The 18884-nt window shown below is 60.4% G+C and overlaps 2 protein-coding genes across 3 annotated transcripts in view; both read right to left on the bottom strand.

The window, feature by feature from the left end:
* Window positions 1-1697: 1697 nt before the first annotated feature.
* Window positions 1698-11237, bottom strand: NXPH4 (neurexophilin 4). The gene is made up of 2 exons (XM_059404925.1): window positions 11012-11237; window positions 1698-3275 (listed from the first exon to the last, which is right to left on the bottom strand). Exons 1-2 carry the CDS (start codon window positions 11066-11068, stop codon window positions 2421-2423), a joined length of 912 nt encoding a protein of 303 aa, XP_059260908.1. The 5' UTR covers window positions 11069-11237; the 3' UTR covers window positions 1698-2420.
* A 3515-nt stretch (window positions 11238-14752) lies between these two features.
* LRP1 (LDL receptor related protein 1) overlaps window positions 14753-18884 on the bottom strand; it is a 79633-nt gene continuing 75501 nt past the window's right edge. For both annotated transcript variants that reach the window (XM_059403489.1, XM_059403490.1), the window contains 10 exons: window positions 18382-18558; window positions 18119-18259; window positions 17826-17999; window positions 17318-17479; window positions 16748-16922; window positions 16540-16641; window positions 16322-16386; window positions 16119-16209; window positions 15880-16024; window positions 14753-15735 (listed from right to left, as the gene is read on the bottom strand). In XM_059403489.1, coding sequence (XP_059259472.1) covers window positions 15595-15735; window positions 15880-16024; window positions 16119-16209; window positions 16322-16386; window positions 16540-16641; window positions 16748-16922; window positions 17318-17479; window positions 17826-17999; window positions 18119-18259; window positions 18382-18558 — 1373 coding nt within the window. In that variant the 3' untranslated portion in view covers window positions 14753-15594. The remainder of the gene's footprint in view (window positions 15736-15879; window positions 16025-16118; window positions 16210-16321; window positions 16387-16539; window positions 16642-16747; window positions 16923-17317; window positions 17480-17825; window positions 18000-18118; window positions 18260-18381; window positions 18559-18884) is intronic.

Below are 18884 nucleotides of genomic sequence, written 5' to 3'. Positions count from 1 at the left end.
AGTAGGGGTGCCTGGGTGGCTCAGTGGGTTAAGCCGCTGCCTTTGGCTCAGGTCATGATCTCGGGGTCCTGGGATCCAGTCCCGCATTGGGCTTTCTGCTCAACAGGGAGCCTGCTTCCCCCTCTCTCTCTGCCTGCCTCTCTGCCTACTTGTGATCTCTGTCTGTCAAATAAATAAATAAAATCTTTAAAAAAAAAAAAAAGAAGTGAACAAGTAATAAAATGCAACAAGTGCAGTGATGGGCAGGGGCAATTCAGCTCCCAGAGGTCCAGATGTCCCAGGGGGATTGCGGGGAGGAGGAGAAGAGGATGGCTGCAGAGGAGGCAGTTTGTGAGTCAGAGGAAGAGGAGAAGGACAGTCCGTCACAGAACATGTTGACATGCAAAGTCTCATTTAATCTCCAGGACATGCTATTTTATTATTGCCTTACAAGTGAGGAAACTGAGACCCAGATGGGCTAACTTGCTTATTCTGAACATTTCCACTTGGCTCTCCTACCAGGCCTCAGAAGTCCCTGCTTTGCTCTAACCTTCCCTCCCACTCAAACTTCAGGTGTTCTCAGGTTTTCCAGCAATAAGCCCTTGGTTAGAGTTCTTCCTCCAGTCTCTGACCTAGAATCACCTCCCACCTCCCTCTTCCTTTCAGCTTGAGTTCTGTTATTCCCCCACCCACCCACCCATCCACCCACCCATCCCTCCATCCATCCATGATTTATTTTCCCCTCAGCGACTTCTCACTCCCAGGCACGTCTAGGTCAGACTCACCTCTGACTCAGTTTCCTGCTGGAACCAGTGGGCAATTCCCTGGGGAGTACTGCACTAGCTGAGCGGGTATTTTGGCCCAGGACTCAAAAAGAAGGAAGGCAGAAGACCAAGTGTCCAAGTGTCGAGGTCGGTTCTGTGCCTCAGCTTGTTCTACCCCCTCCCTCGCCCCAGTCAGGGGTCCCCAGGGGAGGGGGGCGGCTGAGCTCCGAGAACTGCTAATGAAGCCGCAGCCAATTAACGTCCGGGCCAGAGTTGGGGGCGGATAAAATTAGCAGCGGCGGCGGCAGGAGGGAGCTGGAGGCGGGGGTGGGGAGGGTGGGCAGCTGGCTGAAGGGGGCCTTGTTTGCAGGCGGCCAGCGGCGACGACGCGGCCGGGCTCTCCAAACTCGCGCTCGTCCCTTCCCCCACCCCCTCGTCTCCGGCCTCCCTCCCTGTCTCAGCCGTCTGCAAACTCAGCGCCCACGAAATTAGGAAGGAAAAGGAAGATCGATGACTCCAGATGCCGCAAACACCGTTCCTCCCCCCCCTCCCCCACCTGCCACTTCCCTCCAGCCCCTCGGAGCTTAGCAGGTTGTCGGCGCTCTGCCTACGCTGTCCCCGCGACTTCGTCCCATTGCAAGGCCTTATACCTCCTCCCCCAGGTCATCTCCAGCAGTCCGCTGGTAGTCCCCTTTCAGGTCTCCTCCCCACTCGATCTGCTGCGGCTTCCCTACGTCCACCTCGGGAGAAAATCCTCACCTTAGAGCTCCCACAGCAAGGGTCGCCCTCATCTCTCCCTCATCTGGTCTTGGATGACCTCCAAGGTGCTAGCTCCATCAATATTTGCCTCAGTTTCCACGAGCCTGCCGAAGGAGGAGGTCCTGGCCAGAGCGCTGCTCCCCCATAAACCCACACCACCACCCCTTCCCTACAAAGGTCTCTCACACAGACACGTATTGGATTTCACTTTATTTTGTTCCCTTTCCCGTCTGTTGGGGCATAGAAAAAATATCACCAAGAGGAAGCAGCTGGAAAGGGGCAGGTGGAGCAGGACTGCAGGGATGGAAGGGAAGTGGGCAGAGGGCAGGGGCCCAGTCCATCGCCTAGGCCCAGGAGTTCTGCTTCCCCTACCCTAATTAGAGTTTCGGGGAGAAAGGCGGACAGGCATACCGGCAGGCAGAAGGGGTTGGGGATAGGCCGCAATTTTTAGGCCTCACAGTCTTTACGTGGGGACAGGGTGGAACAGGAGGACAAGCGCCTGGGGGTAAGAAAGGGTGCGACCAGGGTGCCAGGCCAGACGTCATTAAAGATGAGGACAAAGGGAATGTCCAACCCAGCGCCCAGGGGCATGAGGGGGACCCACTGCAGACCTGAGGGACGCTGGGACCCCCTTCAAGCCCCATCTATTCTAGACCTGTGCTCTTGCCTCTCCACTTTGGGAGGCAGAGGAGGGGCTACCTCTCCCCCCAGGCCCCCACCCCTGCCTCGTGGGCACTCCCCATAAGGAAAGGGTGGACCTATGGCGGGTGGCTGACTGTCCCCGGGAGGGCTGTTCCTTCGCCCTCAGAATGGAAGGGGTGGACACGGCCACAGGAGCTGCGGGGCACAGGGAGGGGTCTCACTTAGGGAGGCCGGGGTTTGGCACGAAGCTTAGGGTCCGGGCGAGGGCGAGGCGAGCTACCCAAAGTAAGGGTGCTCACTCTGGAAGTTATAGTCTGGGCACACCTTCTGCACCAGTTTGTAGTCAAAGCTGAGGAAAGAGACGAAGATGCAGATGACTTTGAAGGGCTTGGCGCAGAGCCAGGCAGCCTGGCTCTGCGTGTGCTCGGTGAAGCACACCTGCGATGGGTCGTACAGGCACGGGCGGTGCTTGCGCGCGCGGTTTGTCTTCTCATACTCCACGTGGCAGTTGAAAGCGCGAGACTCTTTGGCCCCGGGCACTCCCAGCGCGCCCCCGAATGGGCCCGCCAGCGCGCCCCCGAGGGTACCCCCTAGCCCCGGTCCCGCGGCCGCTATTCCCAGCGGGGGCCCCAGCCCAGGGAGAACCCCTTCCAGGGCCAGCGTAGACTGCAGCGGGTGGGGGGCCGGCCCTGGCAGCCAGACGCCCCCGAACTCGACCCGCTTGGAGGGCGGCACGATACTGACGCTGAGGTTGCCCAGGCTAGACGAATTGTGGCGGAAATACACGCTGAAGGTGCCGTTCACGTGGTCCACGATCTTGCCGGTCACCAGCAGCGAGAACTTGAGGGTGTGTACCCGGAAGTAGAAGTCCCCCCAGCCAAAGATCTTTTTGGCGCGGGCCGCTTTGATGGACGGCTTCCTCTTGGTGCGCGGCGCCGGCAGCGCCCCCGCCCGGGCCAGTGCCCCGGTGTGATTAGCTGGCCAGGCCCAGCTCCAGGCGCGGGCGGTGCCCAGGCTGTGGGAAGACCTGGGCACCGGGAGCTGTTGGCCAGGGTCGCCCCCTCTGGCCGCGGCGGGGCCCAGCTCCAGGTACTGCGGACTCCGGGACTCTGGTATCTGGGCATTAACAACCTGTGGGCGAAGGGAGAGCAGAAAAGAGAGGCGCTGGGGTTTTCCTTGGCCATCCCAGGATCCTACCACCCCCTACCCTACCCGGCCAGCCCCCTTTCCCAGCCGCTGCGAGCCCAAAGGGAACTGGGCGGTCCACGGTCAGTGGTTCCGGGCTGTGTACTGGTGTAGGCCTGCAGCCCTTTCAACCTCTGTGCTCTTGGCCAAGTCACTGACCCGTTCTCAGTTCCCACATCTGTGAAATGACTTGGGAATCCTTGTGTTCCGGAGAACTCCAGTGCGAACTGAGGAAGGCAAAAAAGCCAAAGCCCTCGGGCTGGATTAGGGAATGGAGCTGTGGACACCGCCGGCTGGGTCTCCCCTGGCCTGGAACCTGCTTGGTTCCAAGTAATGGTGGACTGGGGAGGAGCTGGACTCAGGAAGACCAGGCCGTGGGGGCTGTCAACATCCAGCATCAAGAAAGAAGTGAAGACCTCCCAACTTGACCTCTGCCAAGGCTTTAGTCTCTGCCCAGACCTCAGCCTCTACTCCCTTGTAGGGAGGGGCCCGGGAAACTGGCGGAGCAAGAGCCCTGGAGGGTCTCACGGCTGTGGGTTGAGGCTGGGGGGGCTACACAGGCCCCCCTCTTCTCCTCTGACACTCTTACTGTGGGAGAGGCCGCCTAGTGGCCCTTCCCTGGGCTTGGAGGGGGCTGGAGGACCGCCCGTGCCCGCCCTCACCCGTCCCTGCCTGTCTCAGGTGGCCGCTGATCTGGGAGACAGCGCGGGCGCGAATACAAGATGGATCGAGAGGCGGGAGCGGCGGGGCCAGGCCCTGGCCATCAATTATCCGGGGCGGGGGGGGGGGGGGGGGGGCGGGCCGGGGGAGGAGGGGGGGGGGGGGGGGGGGGGGGGGGGGGGGGGCTGGCCGGGAGAGAAGGAGACGTTTGAGAGCCGGAGGAGGAAGAAATATGGAGCCGCTGCTCCAGCGAGGGCAGCGGGAGGGAGAGGAGCCGGGAGTGTCAGAGTGTGTCAGTCAGACTGTTAGCTGTGGCCAGTTTGTGTGGCCCTTGCTGCGGAGGTTCAGATTGCTGGGAGGGAGTAGCGCGGGCATCATCCTGGAGTGCTGGTATGTCTGGCAGCCCTGGGATGGTTGTGTGTGACCGTGTACCTGGAGTGATGGTGTGTGGGAGAGTATGTGTACGTGTGCACGCTCACACTCTGTCTCAACCTGTGGTTGTGTGTGTGTGTGTGTCTGCCTGCCTGTATCAGTCTGAGGGGCCTGTGTGTGTGTGTGTGTGTGTCTGCTTGTGGTGCTGGCTGGTTGTTGTGTCAGCCTGTGAGGGCTCCGTATATATGCCTGGAATGTATGTGCCTGGGTTGGCTGTGTGTGTCTGTGTGTTGATCTGAATGAGGCTGTCTATCAGTTTGTGGTGGTTCTGTCTGTGTGACTGGTGTGGTTGTGTGTCTGGGTTAGCTGTGTCCAGAGGTGTTACTTCTCCTGTGTGAGCTCCTATCACCCTCTGTCTCTGAGTTAAGCTCTTTCTCAAGGGTGTGTATCAGTATGTCCACAATAATAGAACAAGTGCGGTGTGTTGGGGGGGGATGCATCTGTGTGAGTTGTATATGAATGGTCTCTGGCGGGTTCCTCACTGGCCTACAAGCTGAGCTTTGGGTAGGTAAAGAGGCCTGGCAGCATGGGTGCCCCCTGTGTTTGCACATACCCTGTGTACACAGCATGAGTCCACAAGGGACAGGAATGCCAGAGTCAAGCTGCTGGGCTAGAATCTCCACCGCCTGGTCCCCATCCCCGCAGCACTGCGATCCCGATCCCGGGTTATTAATGCTGCCGCCACCCGCTCCGTCATACATATTTATGGCCCCCCTCATTCCTCCTCCCGTCCATCCCTCCTCCCAGCTCAGGTGAGGGGGGCGGGGGCGGCAAGAGTGATTGACTCAGACAGACAAGCTTGAGCTGGCAGCTAACACCGGGAGGGTGGGCTGGAGAGGGATGGTGGGAAGGGTCCCAGGCCACACTGTTGAGGGGGCAAGACAGACCTCCAAGGAGGTGGGCTTGGAGAGGGCAGGGCCTGAGCCTCAGGTCGGTCACTGGAGGAAGGGAGTGCATAAAGCTTCCAGGGAAGGTCAAGGAGGGGGGGGTAGTCATTTGAACTCTGACTCCTAATCTCCTCACCCCTCTAGGTCCAACACTGCCTTTCCAGGGGCATCCATCAGTCCCCAGTCACCTGCTCTTATGACCCTGAATACCTCTGAGACACCCCCTCCCAGTGCACCCCTGCAGCACTCATAGTCCTGCACCCAGCCCAGGACTTGTCAGAGGCCGCTTCAGACCTACGACCCCTCACAGGCAGGGGCTGGGAGAGGAAAAGAGGTTTGGCTGGGTGGTGAGGGGTGCTGGGGGTTTCCCCCCTCCCCCACGGCCCTGTGATCCCAGACAAATTGCTGTCTGCGCTTCTCTGATCCTGGCAAATCCCTGGGCTTTGGGCACCCACACCCCCACCCGCTGCAGGAGACTGCCAAGATAAAAGGGAAGAGTTGGGGGGGCGGCCAAAGCGACCTTGGGGGGAGCTCGGACAGAGAGGGGGTGAGAGTCTGTGAGGAAACGAGCCGAGAAATGGGAACATGGAATAAAATAAAATCAAATCCTCCCTCTGGCTTCCTCGCTTGCACGCTCTCTCTCACTCTCTCTCTTTCTTCCTTTTTCACTGTTTTTCCATTTCTCTCAGAGACTCTTCTCTGAGTCCCTCACTCTGTCTCGAATTTTCTCCTTCCGTGATTCTGTTTTGCTCCATTTCTGTCTGTCTCTCTTGGTTCTTTCCCTCTATCCTTCTGTCTCCATCTGTGGGTACGGTGGGAATGAAGGAAAGCAGGGTGATAAAGGAGCCCCTATTTCCCCAGATCCATGGTGCTGTCCCTCCCCCTCCCTGACTGAGAGTGGGAGCAGGGTGTTGTCCGAGGAGGGGTCCCCCTCGCTCCAGAGCTGGTTTAATTAAGCTAATTGGGCGCGGTGACATTTGCCGAGGGGAGAGGCTAGTCTGGCTGTTGGCGCAGGGGCGGAGGTGCTTGGTGGCGGGCGGGGGTGTGGGTGTGGGTGGGGGGTGCTCCTCACCGGGCGCCTCCAGGCCCATGCGGGGCGGGAGCCCAGCCAGGAGCGCTTTGCCCCTAAGGCAGTAAGCCCACGCAATGGAGGGGAGTTGAGGCTGCCTCTTGCTGCTGAACAAATTCCAGTGTGTGTGTGTGTGGGGGGGGCCTTTTGGGGGGGGGGTCGGGGGGGGGGGGGGGGGAGATTCAGGCTGTCGGCCCCCCAGCCGCATTGCAGGGCGCACCTCCCCCAGGCCTCCAGACCAGTCCCTGGCTTCTTTCCGCCAGCATGGGTCAGGTGGCGCCGCTCAGGATTCCGGACCCAGGAAGGGAACGGCACCCTGTGGCTGGGGAAGGAACAGTGCTCCTCCAGGCCCGGGATGGGGAAGGGCAGCGAATTGCGAATTAAGCCCTTGTACCTAGCAAGGGGTGGGGGTGGGGGCCACTGCAGACAGGGCGGGGTGGAATAGACAGGGTCCAGTTGGGAACCAGGGACAGAGAGGGGGGTAAGGACAGAGGTGGATGGATAGGATAGGCTGGGGTGAGGGCTGGGATGGGGGGACTGGGGTTTGGGACTTGGCAGGCACAGGTATAGGGTGCAGCAGTAAGGATGAACAAGGATAGGCATGGAAACAGGGATGGAGAGGTGATCATACATGGTGGACAGGCACTGGGTATGCAGACGGGGAATGACGGCAGGTGAAGAATGGAATGGAAACCAAAATGGGGATGAAGGAGAACAGGGATGGTGGTTGAGGAATGGGCACTGGGGATGGCAAGCGGGGCTGAGATGGGGTAGGAACCGGAAGATGGGGATGGCAGCAGATGGGGGCAGGAACAGAAATGGGGGATGGGGAATGGTTACTGGGCAGGAGCAGGGGTGCTGAGGGATGAAAAGGCCCAGGAAATGAGGATGGCAGATGTGAATGGGGACTGGAATGGGCAATGGGGGACAAGGAAGGAGACAGGGGACAGGGACGGAGACAGAGCTGAGGACAGGTATGGGGGACAAGTCAGAGGAAAAAGCAGAAGACGGGCAGGACTAGGTTATGGGAGGGGGCCAGGCAGGTAGAAGCGATGATAGCTCCTTCCAGACCCCACTATAGCGTGAGGGGGCGGGGACCGCTGGTGGGGCGGGCTCTGCCCTTGGGCCGGGCACCCCCTCCCCCTCAGCCCCGCCTGCCCGCCTGCTCCAGGCCTGCAGCGCAAGGCTCACCGTTATCTGAATTTTGATTTTATTTTATTTTATTTTATTTCCCTGCTTCCTAGAGCCGGCGCGGTCCCCCCGGGAACGGCCGCCCCCCGCCCCCCGCCCCGCGCCTCACTTTATTATTGCAATAAATGTGCCTATAAAGGCGCGGGCTCCGGGGCGCGGTGGTGGTAGTGGGGGGAGAGCCGCGGAGCGGGGATGTAATTTCCCGAAGCCGGAGCCGGAGGGGGAGTGGGCGGGGTGGAGGTGGAGGAGGGGCAGGAGAGGGAGAGGGGGAGACTCGCCAATTTCTAGCGCTCAAGGCAGCGCTCCCTGCTCCCCATTCCCACCCCTCAGCTCGCTTTGACCCCACACGCCGCTACTCGCCGCTGCACCCAGCCGTGCTTGAGCCCTGGGACCCCTACCCCATCTCTCCGCGGGAAATGCCCTCTCTCTGTTACCCTGGTCCCTTCCGGGCCCCACCCATGTGGAGTTGCAGGGCTCTGTTCAAAGTTCCCCATCTCCTTGACAATGACTTGAGCCCTGGGATGCCCCCTTACCTGGTCTCTATCAACGTTTATGTCGCCCCTTCCCAGTGACCTCGCCTCTGACCCCAGTGACACTTCATTACCTTGTTTCTGTCTCCCAATTACTTCACCTCTTCCCCAGTTACCCAGTCCTGGATCTCCAGTTCCTCCTGCACCCTCAACCCCATGACCCTCTAAATTCTCCTTTCCAATGGGTACCTCTCTCATATGTGCAGGCTCTGGCCCAAGGGAGCTGTCACAGCACCCCCCTTCTCCTGTGCCCCTGGCCCAGCTGCGTCCCTTGATTACCCCCAAATCCCGGACACGGCTCTGGGCCCTCACCCAGGCTGCGCGTGCCTAAGTGGCCCAGGCAGAGATTAGGTGGGGGGCTGGAGAGGGGTATGAGGCAGGAGCCGGTGGCTAGAAGCAGGTCTGGGGCCCGCCAGCGCTGAGAGAGGCTCACTTGGGCCTAATCCTTCCCCAAGGCAGGATAGAACTGGAAAGATCCCACAGGGCCCCGCCCCTGCCCTCCCCTAGCTAATTAGTAATTAGTGATTAGTGATTAGTGACTATTGATCGCCTGCTGCTTCTCCCAGTAGGCAGCTGCTTTGGCAAGGGGTGGGAAGACAAGAGATGGATGGAGAGAGGAGTCAGAGACCTTATCAGAAAGATCCTGAAGAAGGTCTGGCCAAGAGGCCTCAGTCCCAGGGGCAGCAGAAGCCCGGGGTCAGAGTCAGAGTCCCAGGCTCCAGAAGGGGAGGCAGGTGGCAGGGCAGGGGCTGGGGGCGGGGGGGGGGGCAGGGTTAGTGTTGGACAATTAGGGTTTTCCAAAGAGCTACCTTGTCATCTGTCCCCCACCAGCCCCTTACCATGTTAATATACTCCCAGCCCCCGCACTGAGACAGCCCTGAGAGAGAGAGAGAGAGAGAGAGCACGCGTGCGTGTACGCGCGCGTGCACACACACGCACACACACGCCACACTCAGATACATGAACACATCCTGAGGCTCACAATCCCACACCCACACTCAAAGGCACTCAAAACCACAAGCACACAGACATTTACAAAGCCCAGAGACTTACCTCCAGGCAACACATGCACCTCAGCACACAGATGCACTTGGAGATCCATGTTGGGCTATGCACCTGTGCCCACACTGTACCCACAAGTGCACACAAGCACACAGATAGGTACCTGGACACACAAACACTTCTCTACACACACTCTGCCATGCAATTACACATACATACACACCCACAGTCCTTCCATGTGTGTAAACACTGATTCTCACACGCACACAAACTGGACTAAAAGGCAGATACACTCGCCCCCACTGCCTCCAACACGGAGGCCCACAGCTGCAGCTCTGAGCTAGATCCCCATCATTCACATCCTCATGCTTACTCTCCTTCAAGTCTCTACCAGATGTTTCATTCCCCTTCAGGGGGCAAAGGAAATTAAACCAGATCTGTCCACAGGGGAGTTTATTTGATGCGGAGAGTGGAGAGAAGAGTGGGGAGGAAGTACAAAGAAGGGGCAGGGGACTGGGATCCTTACCTCCATTCCCCGCAGGCCTTCACATACACAACTGGCTTGTGGGGCCCAGGGCCCCAACTGTAGTAGTCTAAGGGCAGGGCTGGGCAGCCAGTGCAAAGGGAGTTCCTGCCAGGGGAAGCAGTCTTTGTGGAGGGGACCCCTCTTCCCATATTCCAGCCCCTCAAGGTCACCAGGCGCATTTGGGAGAATCAGGAAGCTCAATCACCAGCTCCTCTAGGACAGTGCCTACCCTGCTGGAGTTGCTGAGTTTGATTTGGCTGAGCAGGTGGGGCCCAAGTGTTGGCAGGGGAAAGGCAGGGGGGCTATACCCCTTCCAGACTCCACAGGGGTTAAGGGCTGGGGTGCAAGAAGTAGGGGTTTAGGAAGCTACCTGCCACCTCCCAAGCTAGGTAAGTCACAGTTAGGGTGCAGGAAACAGAAAAGTCACAGGCAAGGAGACGATGAAAGGAGTCGGGGTCCAGGGCCTATGCCCCCACTGTGGGGCACAGAGAGGGCACTGTGAAGCAGGCTGTCGTACTCACCCCTTCAAAGCCAACACCACACACCACAGTAGCTTACACACACTCTGGACTGGGTGTCCCAGACACATGCACGCACACAGGTGCACACGCTGACCCCCGCACTCCACACCAGCACATATGAGCACACCGTGTTCAGGAGTTGAAGCCGTCAAGTTGGGAGGGAGGCAGATCAAATCGGGGCCTCCTCAGCCTCGGTCCTCGCCCCAGAGCCTCGGGAAAGAGGCAGCTGTGAGATATGGAAGCCAGAAGAGCACAGGAAGAGAGACTCCCCTTCCAGACAGCCCCCACCCTCCTCAGCTGGGCGCGAGAGAGGGGTGTGTCTGTGAGGTTTGTGCAGGGGAGAAGGTGTCTCCGCGGGAAATGTGATGGGAGATTGTAGCCAAGTTCGGCCGAATCTGTGCGCGCGCGTGTGTCGGGTCGTGTATGCTCACCTGGCATTGTGACAAGTGCAGAGAAGAGAGATGGGAAGGCGAGATGGAGGGGTGGAAGGACAGACAGCGAGGAAGGCGAGCGACGTTGGCGCGGAAAGACGGCAAGGCTGACACCCTGCTGGCTTGTCTGTCTGTCTCGCACTCCCGCTCAGTCTGGCGCACTCGCGGGTCGGGCTTCGTCCCCTCCCCCGCCAAGCAGGGAGCCAGATCCAAGTCGGGCCTCCACCCCGGCACCCACCCCCAACCCTCAGCCAACTTGGGCCCAGGAGAGCGCCCGTCCTAGGTCGGGGAGTCTGTCTGTCCGCATCCGCCGCGCGGCGCAAAGTTGGGACTCTCCGCGCTAGGGGCGGGGCGAGCGCACGGAGCCCCTCGCACTCTGGGACCTTTGCGTTCCGGACCCCCGCGCTCCCGCTCCAGCCCGGCTTGCCCTTACCTTCTTCAGGAGCCACGGACCAAAGAGCAAGAGAAGCCATTCCGGGAGCAGCCGCATCTTCCCGGGCGGCTGAGCGGGGCGAGCGGGACGGGTCCCGGGCAGGCCGGAGCCGGGCCTGGGGGCGAGGGACCCTGGGCTGGCGCGCCGTGCGGTGGCTGCCGGAGCGGCGGGAGCAGGCGGCGCGGCCCGCGCGGACTGAGCGAGAGGAACCGATCTCGGCGCTGGGGGCGGGGCGCGGGCGGGGGAGAAAGTTGGGTCGGACTCGGGCGGGCGGGCGGGGGGGCGGGGCTCCGCGTCGCTCCAATCCCCGCCGCGCCCCGCGCGCCCCCTCCCGCCCAGCTGGGGGCACCGAAGGTGACTTTCACCCCGACACGCCCCGGACACGCCCCCGGCCCAGGTGCGAAGCGCAGAGGGCTGCGGGGCCTAGGGGTCGTGTACCCGAGAGGCTAGGTCTGTGCCCTGATGAGGAATGGGGCAGGGTGTGGGGCCCGAGGCTCCGGGACCTTGTCCTCGAAGGGGTGCACGGCGGAGCCGGAGCCCGGAGAGGCTCAGCGGCCCCACAAGACCTGGGTCCCTCGGCGCTCCGGGCCCCTTCTAGGCTCCAAGCTAAGGTGGGTCCGGGGCAGGAGTAGGGCAGGGGCCTCGGTGAGGGCGGGCGGGGCCTCGGGCGGCTGCCGCCGCGCGGCGCTGACGGGGATGGATGGGCGCCCCGCGGCTCATTCGGCCCGGAGATGAGAATCATTGATCACGGACGGAAACCCCATCACGTCTGTCAATAGAGCTGACAAACGGCGCCCGATGCCCCCACCTCTGCCCTCTAGGCACCTCCGAGGGCTCCGGACCCCTCTGCTGGACCGGCCGTTCACTTTTGCCCCTCGCCTCCCACCTCTGACCCCCACGCATCCCAGAGAGTCCCTGCGGGGGGGGGTGGGGGGGCAGGAAGTCCCCTCAGCGCCGCCTGCCCAGTCTCTTGGTGCAGTCTCTATCCCTTCCCTTCCACTGTCCCATCTTTCACCATCAGCTCCTCTCGGCCCTTGTCCCTTTCCTTTTCCGTCTCTGCCCTTGTCTCTGTCCCCAGCCCCAGCCTTGTCTCTGTCCCTATCCTCTTGGCTGTTTCTTCACCAGCTTGGCTCCCTCCTCCCCCTAGTCTCGCTCTCTTCCCTGCCCAGGGAGTCTTCAGCTGTCAGCTGTTGCTATGCACTGAGGCTGTGGCTGAGGTTGTGGTACGACCGACACCTAGACAGTGAGAGATGGGGACAAGCAAAGAGATAGAGAGACAGACGCATATCGTGAGACACCAACACCCCCCCTCCCAGGCATGCACGCAGATGCATTCACAGGGACAGGTCACACCACAGAGGTGAGCACACAGGCGGAGTGAGACATGGTCATGCAGAGCCCAGCACAAACACACAGGCAGGTGCACACCTAGAGAGGCACACTGACACACACAGATGGACACACTCAATTCACACACACACACACAGGAGCGCGGGTGCGCGCGCGCGCGCACACACACACACACATACAGATGCACACTCACGACAAAGACGCACACTCGAGCACACCCAGCCAGGTACTTGGACCTCAGCCCCCTTCCTCGCCTTGGCAGAGAGGCAACCCCCCCACAGACAGAGACGGACATGCACTCAGGTATACGCTGGCCCTGGCAGTCCAAAAGGCAAGCCCGGCCACATACAAAGAGAGACTCAGATACAAAGATATGACAGACAGCGGGAAAGATCAGCGATGCTGAGAAAATGAGGCAGACACGGAGACACCCAGAGAGAGAAGCCAGGAGGCGGGGGCCTGGGTGCAGATGGGGCCGAGAGGAGAGACGCCGGAAGGGGCAGGAATGGCCAGGCCTGAAGCCCCAAGCTCCAACCAGAATCCCGAGCCCAGGTGCCAAGCCCAGGGGCTGCTGTGAGAGAGTGGACGGGGCCAGCGGATACTCCTGGGCCTAGGGCACCCAGCTTGTCACTCGGATCTTGATCTTCTGGAGTCCTGACCCATGTCATCTCTTCACCTTTTGCTAGTCTTAGGTCACCTCCTTCTGTCTCCAGCTACACACACACACACCATTCCTGTTTCTGGGTCTTTGCCTCTGCCCTTGCATCTCTCCATCTGTTATCTCTGTCTCTTATTCTGTCTGTATCAGCCTCAGCCCCTGTCTGTTCTCCATCTCTGTCTCAGGCCCATTGTCCTCTCCAGGTCAGGAGTTCGAGGACTGCCTCCTGGTAGACCCTTTCCTGGCAGGTCCTGATGGGCAGAGGGAAGAAGCTGACAGGAGGGGTGTGTGTTCCAAGCGGCAGCTGGGGGCCCCTCTCGCTCTGCCCGGGATCTTGAGGCGACAGGCAGAGAATCAGTGGCTCCCCGGGGGCGCCAGATGCACGGCTGGCAGAGGGAGGGAGCGAGGGGGTGGGGCTGGTAGTGGTCGGGAGCAGGCTGGCGCTGGGGGAAGGAGGGAGCTGGCTGGCGGAGGGTGGAGGGGGTGTGGCAGAATAGCCCGAGGGAAGGAAGTGAGAGGCTAGGCTGGGGTCCGCCTGCAGGTGCATAATTAGCATCGCGGAGGGGGCTGTGCTGGGCTTAAGGGTGAGCGGCGCTGCAGGAGTGCGTGCGCCACCTGGTGGACAGATGAGGCCACAAACCTTCCCAAGAAGCAGTGGAGGATGCCTCTTCCCCAGCAGGGTGGCTCTGCCCTGGGGCTCCGGGGGTGCCCCAGACAGAGCACAATCTAAGAACTGACTTGGAGGCTGAGGCCGAGTTGGAATCTCGGGGCTAAGAGGGAAGGGGGGGTTCTTGTTTCTAGAGGTGCCTAGACTCAGAGGTTCCTCAAGAAAGGAATAAGCTGAGGAAGTCCAGGCAGGGAGGGAGGCAGAAAGCATAGCAGTGGCCTCCTTTGGGAGAGCGGTAAGGGTTCTTCGACTGTTTGCAGATGCCCTCCCTGAGCTCAAATTTGCTTTTAAGGGGAGAGCGGTGCTCTAACTCTCTCTCAGTCTTGGACAGTGTAAAGCTGTGTGACTTTCTGCAAGAGGTTCCCTCTCTGGGTGAGGGTTGAGGCAGACCTGGGACCCCTTTGATTGTGGCAGTCCTTACCTTTAACCCCTGGGATGGCTAAAATGATTGGTTAGCTGGATCTGTTGGTGGGCAGTGGGGCCTGGCAAACTGGTCTTCCTAGCTCTCCTTCAGTCTAGGGTGCCCCCCGCCCTCCTTCTCCTGAATCTAGAGTTCTAACTTGGCATCTGATTAATTAGTCTCCAGGAGGATGTTAGCGCTTCAAGAGCAAACTCCGGCGGAGAGAGCTGTATGGAACACCCTGAAGGACTGATTAGAAATCGTTTCACAACCCCAGTGTGTTCAGTTCTTATGGTGGGATTTCTCACTGTGGGAGATCGTTTTTTGGGGAGGGCTGGTGGTGATGTCCCACAAGTGACAATGGAGAGAAACAGATTTTGGAGTTACTGTCCTAGAGCCAGAGAGGATATGCGATCCACAAAGGTGAAGTCACTGGCTCAAGGTCACACAGCCAGGAGAAGCTGGTCTTCCTCGTGAAGTCCAGTGCCACCCTCCCCCCCACCCCCAGCAGCCAGATGGAGAGGGAGAGAGCTCAGGAAGAAGGGCACTGAAGACCAGACTCCCCAGCCCACCTCTAGCTCAGGGCAGGCCTCCCTCTGGCGGCTGAGGCAGGCAAGCACAGCCCAGCTCCCAGAGTCTCACACTCACAGGTAGACACAAGTGGCATTTTTTCTTTTTTTTACAATTTTATTTATAACAATATCTGTGTTATTTAGTTGTAAAGGAATTCAGCAAAAATTATTAAAACGTTCATGTCCCCAAAGCGGGGCTGCCCGCTTGCCCTTTCTGGTTGTGCCCCCACCTTCTCCTCATCCCCAGGGGAGGGTGGGGGAGGCCGGGGGACGGTTACCAAAGAAAGTCTCCAGCCCTGGGAGCCATGGTGGGGGCACTGGAGAGGGGGAGGGCCTGTCTGGGGGGGGTTATTGAGCATGGCCATCTCAGAGGTGCCCCAGAGTGGGGGCTGGCGCATGGAACGGCCTCCCCCAGGAAGAACTAAAAGATTCCATCCTTTCCTTGCTGCCTCAGCTAGAGCCAAGTCTTTCAGACAGGGGCAGCAAAGCACTCTTCCCTCCCCAGAATAAGCCCTGGGGAGCTGGGAGGGATGAGAGTGGGGTGGGAAGAGAAGGGGGAGAGCCTTGACAAAGTGTCTTGTACAGGGAGGGGAAAGGCAGCACCACCAGCTCTCCCAGTGGGGGTGCATTTTGGTGGAAGGTGGGAGGCAGGTACCTGTGAGCCGCAGGAGCTCCCAGAGCCCTCCCTGCCCCCCTCCCTGAAGGCAGCATGAGGGGGTTGCTGAGGAGCAGGCAGGAAGGAGGAGAACGGAAAGAGATAATACTGTGCTCGCTTGCTCACTTGCTCACTCACATATAAAAAGTAATTCCTTCATTTTTACATTTATACACCCCGGCAGGGCCGGGAAAGGGCTAGCTGGGCAGGAGGGGGCTCATCAAAGGACTTCTCTGGCAGGGGGCAGGAGGCTCTCTGGGGTGAGTCCAGTGGTCAGGGCCTTATGCCAAGGGGTCCCCTATCTCGTCCTCGGGGCCCCGGCCCAGGAGTTCTCGCTTCTCGTCCGTGCTGGCCAGGGAGTGGCGGCTGCCATGGCCACCCATGTAGAGCGTGGCGTACACGGGGTTGGTGAAGTTGGTGGGCTGCAAGGTGACAGTTCAAGTGGGGCTCAGGATGGAGTCGTTGGCCCGGTTGCCCAGCCCCCACCTCCATTCCATCATCCAAGCCGGGGCCCTTCATCAACACCCCCCCCTCACACAGCCTCCTCCCCTGTCCTCCCGGCCCACCTTGTCAGGGTCCAGTGCAAAGTCAGCATCCAGTAAGCCCCCTACATCATCAGGCTCCCCGCCTTCATACATCTTATAGGTGGGGTTCCCAATCTCCACATTCATGGCCCCGTTGGTCATCCGCTGGTGCTGGAAGCCCTTAGCCCTGGGGGAAGCAGGATTTTAGGGTGCAGGGATTCTAGGAGGGCAAGGCTAGGATGGTAAACTAACAGAATTTTCCAGAATTCTCCTTAACTCACCCTCGGACTCGCCGCTTATACCAGAATACCACTCCAGCTACCAGAAGCATCAGAAGCAGCAACAGCAGAGGGATGAGGATAGAGGCCATATCTGGAAGGGAGAAGGCGGGAAATGGAGTCAGAGAGGTTCAGGGAAAATGAGAGACCAAAATCTCCCTGCTCCAGAGCCCTGAAGCTCTGTCTTCCCATTCCCAGCCACCTACGTCCAGGCTGCTGTTGGCTGACCACCTGCTCCTCACACCGGGGTCCTGCCATGTGGGGCGGGCACCTGTAGACAGAAGGGGCAGACCTGAGCAGGCGGGACCTCCACAGCCATGGCTGCCAGGGAACTGGGAGGGGCCACAGGGTCCCAGTGTCCTTGCACAGCTGTGGGGAGGGGAGGGGATGAGCTGGGTCTCAGGAAGGCTCAGGTCCCACTCACTGGCACTCAGGCATCATTTTGCTGTTCATGGTGCAGGAACCACCGTTGCTGCAGTGGCCGACGCAGGTCAGACAGCTGGGGGCCACGCGGCCATCAGAGCAGCTGCAGGAAGGAGTGACAGGCTGGGTGGGCTTGGTGGGGGTGGGGTGGCTGAGGCGCTGAGGAAGGGGCGGGGCGGGGGCGGAGCTGTGGGGCAGGCCCCACTCACTTGCAGGTGACGTCCCCAGTCTGCTTGTTGACCACGCAGGCTCCCTCCAGGCAGCGGCTGCACTTGTTTACCTCACACCTAGGGCCCTCAAAGTAGGCAGTGCAGCGGCACTGCCGGGAGCCATCAGCGGCCATCTGGCATGTGCCGAAGTTCTCACAGTAGCCGGAGCACTGCCCTGGGGTTGAGGGGCGGGAAAGGAGCTGCCTCAAGCCCCACCCTCAGGAGGCTCCTCCACAGGCTGTGGGGGGAGGTGGCTGGACACCTGAGAGGACCCCTGGGCCTCTTAGGTGACTCCCACCTCCTCCCGAGCCCCCACCATCACGGACTCAGAGCAAACGTATGTCCCCAAACAGCCTGACAGGGCACTGCTTTCATTTGAATGATCCTGATGCCAGAGGGCTCATCACCTTGCGGGAAGTGTGCACACCTCTCTGGGTGAGCCCCCTGAACCTGCTTGAGCTGCCAATGGCCTCCCTCCCTAAGGCAGACCCCTGGGACTGTCAGCCTGGGCTCTAGCTGCTCCAGTGTACCTCCTCACCCCACCCCGGGGCCCACGAATGGCTCACTCACGGTATTGGCAGCGATCCCCCAGGAAGCCGGGTAGACATCGGCACTGGGGCTGGTTGCCCTGGTTGACAGTGCAGGTGCTGTTGTTGACACAGTAGCCCGCACACACCTGCTGGGTGCATTTGGGGCCCGTGAATCCCGTGGGGCACCGGCACGTGGGCATGCCTGGTGGGAGAGGAAATGTGAGTGGGACTGAGACCCACTGAGGTCCCAGCCCTGCTGCATGGGGAGCAGGGCCCGGAGGACCCAGGTGGAGGGCCTCGGCAGAGGGAAGGATAAGGGATGCTGGGGCCATGGGTGGGAGGTGGGAGGCATGGGAGGGGGCAGCGGAGGGAGGGACACTGAGGCCGTGGGTTGGGGCCGTGAGCAGGAGGCAGGGGTTGACAGCGTGGGGGGCAGAGGTGAAGCCAGGGAGGAGGGGAGCCAGGTATCGGGGAGCTGGGGATTTGCCCGGGGTGGGGCGCCAAGGAGCTGGGAGCAGGCGTGGCCTCTGGAGAACTGAAGGCTGTACCAGAGGGGGAGGCGGCACATGTGCCCCCATTGCGGCAGTACTCCCAGCACTGGTCCAGCTCGCACTTGTCGCCCGTGTACCGGGGCTGGCAGCGGCACTTCGGCTGCCTCCGCGCGTTGAGGAAGCAGCTGCCGCCATTGAAGCACTGCAGGTTACAGGTTCCGGGTCGAGGAGCTGCGGGAAGGACCATCAGGGCACAGAGCCAGGGAAAGAGGGGAGCTCAGGGCTCATGGGGTAGAGAGTCTGGGGCGGGAGAGGGGGGCTGGGGACATGGAGCAGGGGCATGAGCATACCATCTGGTGGGGGTGTTGGCGAGGGCACAGCCACACAGGTGCCATTGTCCAGCCGCTTCCCATTGGGACAGGTGCAGACAGGCCCACTGGGGCTCAGCAGGCAGAGCCATTCACACTTCTTGCGGTCACAGGGGTTGGTCACTGTGGGTGTGGGCAGGGGTGGAAGGATGCTGAGCCTCGGGGACCCAGGATCTTCCCGCACCCACTGAGACCTGAGGTGACAGCCTGGAGACTCTGCCTCCAGACCTGCCCTCTTTGCCTACCTTCAGGCTGCTTGTGTTGGTGGTACAGGACCACATCAGAGGCGTGGCTCAGGCCCCCTGTCAGGTTGATCAAGGGGCTGTGTCCAAACTTATGGATCTTGAAGACACGATTATTAATGTAGGTAACGCCGTAGATGTAATCCTCAAAGACATCAATGCTGAAGGGGTGACTTAGGCCTGGGGGAGAAGGTAAACTCAGAGGGGACTCAGGCCCTGGTCACTCCCAAGGACACTGGCTCCCATGGCTCCCAGGCATCCCAAACTCAACATGTCCCAAACAAAACTCCCCCCAACCTGTTCCTCCTCCTGTAGCCACCACTGGCAAAAGGTCCCATTAGCCCTTGACTTCTGGGATCAGGACCGACTTCTGCTCTCTCTCCCTACATTTACTAAGCTCCTCCTGCCACCTCTGTTGCCTCCATACAGCTCAAAACTCGGTGTAATGAATGAATGGGCAAGTGGGCCAGAGGATGCAGGGCTGGTACAGAGGTCCAGGGCCGGGG

Source organism: Mustela nigripes, chromosome 6 (assembly GCF_022355385.1).
Source record: "Mustela nigripes isolate SB6536 chromosome 6, MUSNIG.SB6536, whole genome shotgun sequence".
Lineage (NCBI taxonomy): Eukaryota > Metazoa > Chordata > Mammalia > Carnivora > Mustelidae > Mustela > Mustela nigripes.
Note: the sequence above shows the minus strand (reverse complement) of the source record. Positions and strands in the feature narration are given on the sequence as shown.

What these genes read in the sequence shown, in the direction of transcription:
- NXPH4 (XM_059404925.1), bottom strand. Translation starts at nt 11,068, where the DNA reads ATGCGGCTGCTCCCGGAATGGCTTCTCTTGCTCTTTGGTCCGTGGCTC. An exon ending in GTCCGTGGCTCCTGAAGAAG is followed by an intron (nt 3,276 to 11,011) that starts GTAAGGGCAAGC and finishes CTTCGCCCACAG; the next exon opens with GTTGTTAATGCCCAGATACC.